The sequence below is a fragment of the Myotis lucifugus genome, unplaced genomic scaffold, assembly GCF_000147115.1.
Source record: "Myotis lucifugus unplaced genomic scaffold, Myoluc2.0 scaffold_28, whole genome shotgun sequence".
Taxonomy (NCBI): Eukaryota; Metazoa; Chordata; class Mammalia; order Chiroptera; family Vespertilionidae; genus Myotis; species Myotis lucifugus.
The window spans coordinates 4,345,177-4,357,089 of record NW_005871076.1 but is presented as its reverse complement, the minus strand read 5'-3'; the positions used below and the strand labels follow the sequence as shown (position 1 = coordinate 4,357,089).

Here is an 11,913-nt window from a genome sequence, read left to right as displayed (position 1 = left end):
CATTCCAGTGGCAGAATAAATGGAGGGAGGTATCATAGTAAAATCCTCAGGACTTGTTGATTGACGTCATATAGGTAGTCAGGGAGAGGAATGAGTCAAGGATGACCGTACCTGTTCCAACTGAGGGAGCTGGGTGGATGAGGTGTCATTCACTGAAGAGAATCCTGGCATAAACACCCAGTGGGTTAGCCTGATTTTCACTTCCATCATTCCCAGGAGAAGAGGTTCAGGTGTTTTTGTAAAAGAACATAGAAAGCACACCGCCCCCCCTCCCTTTGAGACCAGAATGTTGGTTGCTGGCATCACCATAGTCAGAGGATATTCCTGAGGATCAAGGGTTTGGGAAAATATAGGGAGGATAAGAAGCCCAGGTTTTGCCACTGGTTTTGGCATCCACCGGTAACCTAGGTGAGGATTCAAATGAGTTCAGAAATATGTCCAGATCAGGCTGAAATTTTATCTTTGTGCTCTGGTGTGTTTGCCACTCAGGTTATAGTTTGCAGGTAACTGCAGTGTGAAATGAGCTGTTTCTTCATTTGTGCAAGGTGGTCGCCAGGCTCCTGGGAGGGTCTGGATCAGGGTCAGGGTGGAGTGACATCAAGTCTCCAGCTCCAAGGGGCCCCCTGGGGCTAAGTGAAAAGCTTGCTCTTTTGAAACAGCCTCTGTTGGTAATTAACAACATAGCAGGCATACCATGGTGTCAAATAAAGGGGATTTGTAGGCACAGTGCTATTGGTAGCTTGATCTCAATCGTTCATGGGGAGCTATTAAATCTGTGAACATCAGCTTTCTGCCAGGTAGTGAGATCTGACCCTTAGTACCTCCTAGACACAACTGATTCTTTACTGATTTGGAACATCTCCCTTTCCTGGCTTCCTCTACTCTGCTTCATCTCCTCCCATACTGTCCTTGAAATGAATGAATGGTAATTTAGTATATCACTAGCAAGCGTCTGAATAAAAGAGTTTTGGTTTCCGCTGCGCCTCCTGGTACAGCAAAAAATGTGTACTGCATAAATTTAATTGGCTACATTAATGTGTAAGCCTTTTCTGCAAAGAGGTGGCTACGTTTCTGAATAATCGGAGAGAGGCTGAGTTCTGTGTACGCGGCAGTGCTTCTAATTAGCTGTTGCTCTGATACAACTGGGCTGAGCGGAAGCTACTCATTTAGAATATTGGTGGATGACAACACTGGCTCGAACAGTGACCAGTCTCCAATGGCTACTCCTCTCAGGGCTGCAGGTTGCTAGGGCTCTGGCTGTTTTCCCCGCGGAAAGGGGGCGGGGAAAATTGGTGTGTTCGAGAAAAAAAAGCACGACACGTACTAGTATCTGTTGTCTGCCTCTCCATAGAGGTAATAATAACCCGTGGAAAGAAATGCTGTTGAGCGGGAGAAAGGTGAAAAGATGGGTGTTTTTTGTTTTGGGGTGTGTGTCTGCTTTTTCTCCAATGCTGCGACGCATTAACCCTGCCGCTATTGGGATGTTCTCTGCTCAGCCTATTGGCTGAGCCCAGGAGCCGCTGTCCGCCAATCGCGTGGTGGGAGGCAGACAAATCTACCCCGCCACCAGCAAAAAACGGCGCGTAACCCTTGCGGCGCCGGCCGAGCCGCGCCAGAACTGGCGCGGGCAAAGGGAGATAGGTGTCTCCAGCTGCTGTGGCTGTTTGGGGCGGGTCGGCTTCTTTGGCTTCTCAGGACCAGGTAGAGAGCGAGCTGGCGGCAGCAATGCTCCGCGAGGTGAGAAGCTGGGTAGACATCTGCCCGGGGGCTACCCTTTTGTTCCTCTGTTGCTACCTGGGTTACGTTTGTGGGCAGATCCGCTACCCGGTCCCAGAGGAGTCCCAGGAGGGGACTTTTGTAGGGAATGTCGCCCAAGATTTCCTGCTGGATACAGAGAGTCTGTCCGCCCGAAGCCTGCAGGTCGCTGGAGAGGTGAACCAAAGACACTTCCGTGTGGATTTGGACAGCGGAGCCCTGCTCATCAAGAACCCAATTGATCGAGAGGCACTGTGTGGGCTCAGTGCCAACTGCATCGTGCCCCTGGAGTTTGTAACCGAAGGGCCTTTGGAAATGTACCGAGCGGAGGTAGAAATCGTGGATGTGAATGATCACGCCCCCCGATTTCCTCGGCAGCAGCTGGACTTGGAAATTGGGGAGGCGGCTCCTCCAGGGCAGCGTTTCCCCTTGGAAAAGGCTCAGGATGCAGATGTGGGGAGCAACTCCATCAGCAGCTACAGACTGAGCTCCAACGAACACTTTGCGCTGGATGTAAAGAAGCGCAGCGACGGCAGCCTGGTCCCGGAGCTGCTCCTGGAGAAGCCTCTGGATCGGGAGAAGCAGTCGGACTACCGCCTGGTGCTGACTGCCGTGGATGGAGGTAACCCTCCCAGATCCGGCACCGCGGAGCTCCGGGTGTCGGTGCTGGACGTGAACGACAACGCCCCAGCCTTCCAGCAATCCAGCTACAGGATTAGCGTGCTGGAGAGTGCGCCCGCCGGCATGCTGCTCATCCAGCTCAACGCCTCCGACCCGGACCTGGGTCCCAGTGGTAATGTCACCTTTTCTTTCAGTGGTCACACCCCTGACCGCGTGAGAAACCTCTTTAGCCTGCACCCCACGACTGGAAAGCTTACCCTCCAGGGGCCCCTAGACTTTGAGAATGAGAATTACTATGAATTTGATGTCCGGGCTCGTGATGGGGGTTCTCCGGCCATGGAGCAACATTGCAGCCTTCGAGTGGATCTCCTGGATGTAAATGACAACGCCCCCCACATCACGGTGACCTCAGAGCTCGGGACTCTCCCAGAGAGCGCGGAACCTGGCACTGTGGTGGCACTGATCAGTGTGCAGGACCCCGACTCAGGGTCCAACGGAGATGTGAGCCTCCGTATTCCTGACCACTTGCCATTTGCCCTCAAGTCCGCCTTCAGGAACCAGTTCTCCCTGGTGACTGCTGGGCCCTTGGACAGAGAGGCCAAATCCAGCTATGACATCATGGTCACGGCTTCTGATGCTGGGAACCCTCCTCTGAGCACCCAAAGGACTATCTTCCTCAATATTTCAGATGTGAATGATAACCCACCTTCTTTCTTCCAGAGGTCACATGAGGTGTTTGTTCCTGAGAACAATCGCCCAGGGGACCTGCTTTGCTCCCTCGCAGCCTCTGATCCAGACTCTGGCTTGAATTCGCTCATCTCCTACTCTCTCCTAGAGCCCAGAAATCGAGACGTGTCGGCTTCCTCCTTCATCTCCCTGAACCCCCAGACAGGAGCTGTTCATGCTACTCGATCCTTTGACTATGAGCAAACACAGACACTGCAGTTTGAGGTGCAGGCCCGGGATCGGGGCAACCCACCCCTTAGTAGCACCGTGACAGTTCGTCTATTCGTGCTGGACCTCAATGACAATGCGCCAGCTGTGCTCCGCCCTAGGGCCCGGCCTGGTTCCTTATGTCCCCAAGCACTGCCTCCATCCGTTGGTGCTGGTCACCTAGTCACAAAGGTGACTGCTGTGGACTTGGATTCAGGTTACAATGCTTGGGTTTCCTATCAGCTCCTGGAGGCCCCAGATCCCAGCTTGTTTGCGGTCTCTCGTTACGCTGGGGAGGTGCGGACAGCTGTTCCCATTCCAGCTGATCTCCCACCACAGAAGCTGGTCATTGTGGTAAAGGATAGTGGTACCCCACCGCTCTCTACCTCCGTTACTCTCCTAGTGTCCTTGGAGGAAGATGCTCATCCGGTTGTCCCTGACCTTCGAGAATCTTCAGCTCCAAGGGAAGGAGAATCCCGCCTGACCCTCTACTTGGCTGTATCACTAGTGGCGATTTGCTTTGTCTCCTTTGGCTCATTCGTGGCTCTGCTCTCTAAGTGTCTTCGTGGGGCTGCCTGCGGAGCGACCTGCTTTCCTGCTGGCACCTGTGCATGTCTCACCCGTTCTCGAAGGAGGGAGGGGCTTCCTCCTTCCAATGGGATCCTCCGAATCCAGCTAGGGTCAGATGATCCTATCAAGTTTGTTGATGTGGGTGGTCACTCTCATGGCTGTACACCCTTGGCTTCTGCACCCACTCGGAGCGATAGCTTCATGATGGTGAAGTCGCCCAGTGCACCTATGGCAGGGGAGCCTGTTCGCCCAAGCTGCCCACCCTCTGATCTTCTCTATGGGCTGGAGGTGAGATCTTTGCAGGCTCAGTCAATGCTTGAGGGTTATTCCGACCCAGGCATGTGGTCGGGCCATGTACCAGAGAGTATTGGCCTCTCTGTAAGAGCCCGTAGTGATGTCACCATTTTTGTGAGTGGTAACTGTGTGGTAGATTCTGTGCTTTAGAAGTGTTTTGTGAATTAACCGGGGAGTTGTCGAAGGTTAATACTTCGGTTTGGGTTATGACCTTATCTGAGAGTAAGAAATGAAAGTAAATGATCAAGAGCCAGGGAAGCATGCTGCAAGAATGTGGGAGCATAGAAGACTATGAAACACAAGGGTAGGGAACACTGGACCATCACCTAAACCCAGGTGGCTGCGTTCTCTACTCTTCCGGAATGAAGGGGCCAGATTCTGGCCTACCTTAACTCTAGATTACCATTCCCCAGTGGATTGAGGGAAACATACCTTTGCCTCACAGTATCAAGTACTCCCTAACCCACTGTGAAGGGAAGTTCCTGCTTGGAATCTAGAAGACAGCACAAAGAGGAAAGAATCAAGGGAGTAGAGGCATCTTCAGGACTCCCAATCAAGTCCCCACTGGGATTTGAGCTAGATGCAGTAGACTGGGGCAGGGGGGCATTACCTCTCTGGGGGAAAAAGCAAAGAGTGAAATCACTTAATGTCAGAAATCTGGTTTACAGATGAGGCATGCATAGAGATAGCTATTCTGAGGGTCTCTAAGTAGAGTACTTCTGAATTGGTGAAACCATAAAGCCTGGAGGCCATGCCTAGTTTCTAGTCACCCTTCTGGTGACCTGAATCCGTCCCAGAAATATTTCCCCTACCATAAGCTGTGATGCTCATTCTGTAGCTCAAGTCTGGATCTCAGGAAAGCTGAGTGCTATAGTCATCAGCTGACATTGAGATTCCTTAAAGCATTGCTGGAAAGTCAGAGCTAGACTCTACATGATCCTAACAAATCTCTCTTCTCATGTCAGCAGTGGTTAGCAGGATGGGGGTGGGAGGGCGAACACATGGGCTTTGCCTCCCCCATAAGGACAAACTTTTGTTGGTTCAAGCAAGTAGTGGAAGCTTCTGAAATCATGCAGGAAGTTGCTGGGACAGAACACTGAGAAGTTTTGTACCACTTTGTCTTTCCTGTTGAGCACCATCTGAGCTGTCAAATTTTGCTGCCAAGGGGGCTGAATCAACCTGCAGCACGAAATAAGTGGGGAAGTAGGAGGCTTCTGTGACACAGATTTGCAGCCTGTTCCTAAGGTTTCCAGGACTGAGGAGACTTCATAATTGGTTGAGAGCAGACAGACTTTTTGGCCAATCAGACTAAGAGCTGAGGTGGGGGATCTGCTCTTCTTGCCCGCCTCTCCTCCCCCAGCTCCCCAGCTCCACTCAGATTTAATTCCCCCTTCCCCCCCACCCACCCCCGCCATTCGGTGACTAAGAGGAACTGCTGCAGGCAGACAAACCTCAGAGCAGTTTTTAAGAGGCTGGAAGGAGACACAAGAGATTTCAGCTGCTACATTCCAAGCCCTGGGTCTACCTTGGAGACAGGACAGCACAGAGTCAGTGTCCAGGAGGGACTTCTGGGTCATGGGGCCCAAGATACCCCCACAGCTCGCTGGGAAATGGCAAGTGCTGTGCATGTTGTCCTTGTGCTGCTGGGGCTGGGTGTCTGGGCAGCTTCGTTACTCAGTGGTGGAGGAGTCTGAGCCGGGGACGCTGGTGGGAAATGTTGCTCAGGATCTAGGCTTAAAGGTGACAGATCTGATGAGCCGTAGACTGCGGTTGGGCTCTGAGGAAAAGGGGCACTATTTTTCCCTGAGCTTGATGAGTGGTGGTCTGGCAGTAAATCAAAAGATTGACCGAGAGAGCCTGTGTGGAGCCAGTACCAGCTGCCTGTTGCCAGTCCAGGTGGTGACCGAACACCCACTGGAACTAATCCGTGTAGAGGTAGAGATCCTGGATCTCAATGACAACTCGCCTAGCTTTGCCAGCCCTGAGCGAGAGATACGCATCTCGGAATCAGCTGCACTGGGGGCACGATTCCCACTAGATAGTGCCCAGGATCCAGATGTGGGCACCAATACTGTGAGCTTCTACACTCTGAGCCCCAACAACCACTTCTCTCTGAATGTGAAGACCCTAAAAGATGGGAAGCTGTTCCCAGAGCTGGTGCTAGAGCAGCAGCTGGACCGCGAAGCTCAGGCAAAACATCAGTTGGTGCTCACTGCTGTGGATGGGGGTGTCCCAGCCCGCTCAGGGACCGCCCTTATCTCTATCACTGTGCTGGACATCAACGATAATGCTCCAACCTTCCAGTCCTCAGTTCTTCGTGTGGGACTCGCAGAGAATGCACCCATGGGTACACTGCTGCTCCGCCTCAATGCCACTGATCCGGACGAAGGCACCAATGGCCAACTCGACTATTCTTTTGGAGACCATACATCTGAGGCAGTGCGGAATCTCTTTGGCCTAGATCCTAGCAGTGGAGCAATCCATGTGTTGGGTCCCATAGACTTTGAGGAGTCAAGTTTCTATGAAATTCATGCAAGGGCCCGTGATCAGGGACAGCCAGCCATGGAAGGCCACTGTGTGATTCAAGTGGATGTGGGGGATGCCAATGACAATGCCCCAGAGGTACTACTGGCCTCTTTGGTCAACCCGGTCCTGGAGAGCACACCAGTGGGCACAGTAGTGGGATTGTTTAATGTGCGGGACAGAGACTCAGGGAGGAACGGTGAAGTGAGCCTTGATATCTCTCCAGACCTGCCTTTTCAGATTAAGCCCTCTGAGAACCACTACTCACTGCTAACCAGCCAGCCCTTGGACCGGGAGGCCACATCCCACTATATCATTGAGCTGCTGGCCAGTGACGCAGGCTCACCTCCCCTGCACGCACATCTCACCATCAGGCTCAACATTTCCGATGTTAATGACAATGCCCCCTACTTCACCCAGCAGCTCTATACTGCTTACATCCCGGAAAACCGGCCTCCAGGCTCCCTTCTCTGCACTGTGGCTGCCTCCGATCCAGACACGGGGGACAATGCCCGGCTCACCTACTCCATCATAGGGAATCAGATCCAGGGAGCCCCAGCCTCCTCCTTCGTCTATGTCAACCCCCAGGATGGGCGGGTCTTTGCCCAACGCACCTTTGACTACGAATTGCTGCAGATGATGCAGATCGCGGTGGGGGTGCGAGACTCTGGCTCTCCCCCGCTGCATGCCAACACCTCTCTGCATGTGTTTGTCCTGGACCAGAATGATAATGCCCCGGCTGTGCTGCACCCAAGACCCGGCTGGGAGCTCCCAGCCCCCCAGCGTCTCCCTCGCTCGGCGCCTCCTGGCTCCTTGGTCACCAAGGTGACAGCTGTGGATGCGGATGCAGGCCACAACGCGTGGCTCTCTTATTCGCTGTTGCCACAGTCCACAGCCCCAGGACTGTTCCTGGTGTCGGCACACACCGGTGAGGTGCGCACAGCCCGGGCCTTGCTGGAGGAGGACTCTGACACCCAGCAGGTGGTGGTCCTGGTGAGGGACAACGGTGACCCTGCCCTCTCCTCCACGGCCACAGTGCTCCTGGTTCTGGAGGATGAGGACCCTGAGGAAATGCCCAAATCCAGCGACTTCTTCACACACCCTCCTGAGCGGTCAGACCTTACCCTTTACCTCATTGTGGCCCTCGCAGCCGTCAGTCTGTTATCTTTAGTCACCTTCACCTTTCTGTCAGCTAAGTGCCTTCGGGGACAGGCAGATGGGGAGGGGGGCGGGGGCGGGTGTTGCAAGCGCCAGGACTCGCCCTCCCGGGAGGACTACTACAAGCAGTCCAGCCCCAACCTGCAGGTGAGCTCGGACGGCACGCTCAAGTACATGGAGGTGACGCTGCGGCCCGCGGACTCGCAGAGCCACTGCTACAGGACGTGCTTTTCACCAGCCTCGGACGGCAGTGACTTCACTTTTCTAAGGCCCCTCGGCGTCCAGCAGCCCTTCAGCCCTGGCGCTGGAGCCCGACGCCTTCCCGGTCCCGCTCTAACACGCTGCGGGAGCCGAGCCAGGTGAGGGGCTCAGCGCGATCCCCAGCTGCCCGGCCAGATCTTAGGGGCTTTGAACCTGCACCCACCCCGCTCACACGGGCTCGGCTGCTAGCTGCTGGCGGCGTCTCACCCGATTGTGGGGACCATTCGGACAGGTTGCGCGGGGCCAGAGGTGTGGCCCAACAGGGATGCTGCTCTGAGCCCCCGGGAAGTGATAGGACCGCCCCTGCCTCCACAACTCCGAAAAGGCAGGGGCCCGGCGACCTTGCCAGCGATTTCCGCGGGGGCCGGGGGTCCAGGGTGGAGGCAGTCACAGACCCACGCCCACAGCCAGCCGCCTAAGTTTCCTCTTAAGTTTCTCCCAACTCCCGGGATCTGGGACTTCGCTGTTGTTCTCAACCCTCCGTATTCCCCCGTCCAAACACGCATCTGTGGACAGGACAGGGGCGTGCGCAGGGTTCCCGCCACTCACGCCCTCGCACTGGGGCTGGGACTCGCGCCGCCTGCACTACCAGCTGCGGGTCACACCACAGGCTGAGCCCCTCACAGCTTCCCTCCGTCCCGCTACCTCCGAGGTGCTCACCGCTGACTGCGCACCCTGGTGACAGTCCCAGGTCATGCCGGTGCTGTCCCGGACCGGACCCGGTCGCCTCCGGGTGGGCTGGGGCGTCCAGAGCGCGGGAGCCAGTCCGGGCGCTCAAGGCGCGGTGGCTGGGACTCTATGACCCACGGGCCGGCCGATCCCGCTGGGCCTCCAGCCCAGAAGCCTCGGCCAGGTGGTCCGAGGTGCCCTGGGGTCCAAGGGCCGGCAGGTCCCGGCCCCGGGAGAGCGAGGCAGCTGCTGCAGGACCCGCAGCCTGGGACCTCAGTGCCACCCGCAGCCCTGTCCTCTCGCGGGAAGTGGATCGGTGTTTGGCTCCGTCGTGACCACAATGTGTCTAGAGATCTCAGACCTAGGCTTTGGGGGTGACCAAAGTATCGGAGACTTTGGCACATCCTCCCTCTCTGGCTGATGGAGAGCCACAGCCTCTGCCAGGTGCCAGGGTGCCCTCGTGTATGGAGAAACTATAATACAGTGGGACCTTGACTTACGAGTTTAATTCGTTCTGAGACCGAGCTCGTTAAGGAGCTTGTTAAGGAGCTCATTAACTCAAATTACTCTGTCAACTCAATGCAAAAAATCCACTGAGAGACAGCTGGTATCTCAAAAAACTCGTTAGTCGGGACACTCGTAAGTCAAGGCCCCACTGTAGTAACAAAGCATAAGGTGCCACAACTCCAGGAGCTTTTATCACAATATGTCTGTGCCTCACCCCGCCCCCACGGAATCATATTTTGGAACAAGACCCCCGTGAGAGTGTGATAGCTGACCGGGAGCGCTCACTACACACCTCCTCTGAGAGCCACATCTCATTGCTCCTCCAACACTTTGGTTGGAGAGGTACTAGCACCCCCACCTCAGGACAGTTTCACAGCGGTCACGTGACTTGTTCAAGTCCTCCGGTAAGTGATGGAGGAAGACCTAAGGGAGGTCTGCCTAATGCCAGCAGAACTAGGCCATTGGAACGCTGGAGGACAGCAGGGATGTCTGCACCTGCTGGGATGGGGTAGAGGTGGGTCTCCCAAGTGGAGAAAGGTCTTCTGGGGCTCCTTACCCCAGAGCGGCCCTAAGGAACAAAGGTGGACCCGCGTCCTTTTGCAGGTTTTGAATTTCGCCCAGCTCCTCTCCTCCAATCTGTCAGGGTACCTGTGTCTCCGTGTAGATTCTGCTATTGCCACAGATACGGTGCTGAGGGTGGGCAGCCCCAGACGGTGCTGGTGACTCCTGTTGCACCTGGGAGGCTATGTTTCTGGGCTCTGCTCACATCACTGCCACCTGTGAGGCTCCGAGTGAGTCATTTGGCAGCCATGGGTCTTCCTTCTCCCCAGTGTCACCAGAGATGCTCACACCTCCTTCTCCGCTCCTGGGAGTGAGTGTGAGAATTAATTACTAGCACACCCCAGAAGGGTGAGGAGAAAGCTCAGGAGTGAGTGTGTGTGATGGGATAACACACCCCCGGGGAAAGGCTGGGAGAGAGGTGGCTGGCCAGAGTCCCACGCTTCCTCCAGGTGGCGGATGGCTCCAGATCGGCCCCTCGGGAGCCCTGGAGACTTGGTTGGCTCTGCTTGGAGGCTGTGGGAGCTTGATCTCTGCTGGGCTCCATCCAGCAGTTTCTGTCCCAGACAGAGGAGCCTTGTTCTCTCCTCCTTAGACACAGTCATTGTCTGGCACCGAGTTATGGGGGCGAGAGGTGTCCTGGGGCTTGGATGCCCTGCAAAGGCCCCGCCTGGCATGACTCCTAAATTAATAATGTATTTAGCTGTGGGAAGGGACCCTTGATTGCCAAGGGCCGGGAAGAGGCGTCCCTCTGAGTGTGTTACGGCACAACCTGGCACGAAAAGGGTTACCCAGGCAGCAGCCATCTTGCTGCAGCGGAAGCTTTGTTCCCAGCTGAGGAGCTGAATAAATCTTTCTGGGGCTGGCAGGGTTCTCATCGGCCACATTTGGGGGCCTCCTCTGCACCCCTCCCCTCGGTTCTGGGTTCTGCGGAAGACATTTTAGCCCCGGAGTCTCAGCTCAGAAATCTGAGTCTGGGGGCCAGGGAGGAAGGGGCGGTTTCTTTAGCAAAGGAATCGGTTTGCTCACTGTGGTCAGATAAATGTTTTTATCTGTCTCCGTACCCCCTGAAACCTGAGGTATATTTTGTCTCTGAAGATGAGTCTACATCCCCCCCACCCCCCATCTGACACCAGTTTCTTCTCTGTGTGCACTCCCCTCTCTGCCTCGGGCCCATCCCCAGGGGTCGGTAACATTCAGACTTCTCCAGGGTACTCAGCCCATTTCCCTCTGTTTTCTCCACAGCAAGCCCCGCCCAACACGGACTGGCGTTTCTCTCAGGCCCAGAGACCCGGCACCAGCGGGTAGGTGACTGCCTCTCCAGCCCACCCTCTTCTCTGCGGCATTTTCTCAGTGATGACGTGAGAGGGGATGGGGGAGGGCTCAGCATTTGCTACGAATGGCTTCTTCCCTCAGTTCCAGATTTCAGGGAGGTTCTGGTGTCCTGGAGGCTCTTACACAGACCCCAGAGGGAAGAGGCTATTTTGGAAGCTCAGGTCATACGCTCATCCCCTCTCTTCTCCCACCCCAGGAAACCTGTCCTATCTCCTGGGGGCTCCGTGGGACCACAAGGTGGTTTTAAGGTGGTCTCCGGGTAGGGGAGGGAGCTTATTAACCCATCTACTGCCTACATCTCCCCACTCTGGTTGGAGCTGGGCTCCATCCTGACCTGGGGTTCAGGCCGAGAAACCTGGGGCAGGAGGAGGAGAGGAGGAGCCTGCAGGAAAGACAGAGGAGGAGAGGGAGGCCGGGCAGCTGTGGGGGAAGGGAGACAGCACAGCTGGAGGTGGAGCTGAGGAGGGCAGGTCTTCCTGGCCCTGATCCTCCTCCAGGCCACCCGGGAGGCCCCCCCACTGGTTCTACCCTCTCAGTCCACAGTCCTTTTGTCTCTGCCACTCTCTTATCTCTGCACCTGCCCCTCAGTCTCTGTCAGTTTACATTCTCGGCCTCTCCCTTTTTCTTGGTCTCTATCTCGGTTTCTGTATTTATTGCTGCCTCTCTGTTCCTACCATTGTATCTACTGGCGTTGATCCGTGCCTCACACCACGTCTGCCATGGCTAGGT

The 11,913-nt window shown here is 55.5% G+C and overlaps 1 protein-coding gene across 21 annotated transcripts in view; it reads left to right on the top strand.

The window, feature by feature from the left end:
* Positions 1–11,913, top strand: part of LOC102437860 (protocadherin gamma-C4) — a 148,880-nt gene that overhangs the window by 123,482 nt on the left and 13,485 nt on the right. For 19 of the 21 annotated variants that reach the window (XM_006086455.3, XM_014453790.2, XM_023752033.1 and 16 more), the window contains one exon: positions 11,095–11,153. In XM_006086455.3, the coding sequence (XP_006086517.1) occupies positions 11,095–11,153 (59 nt within the window). Of the gene's footprint in view, positions 1–286; positions 4,168–5,574; positions 8,214–11,094; positions 11,154–11,913 lie in introns of those variants that run through there. The other 2 variants (XM_006086439.3, XM_023752036.1) reach the window with 2 other exon arrangements.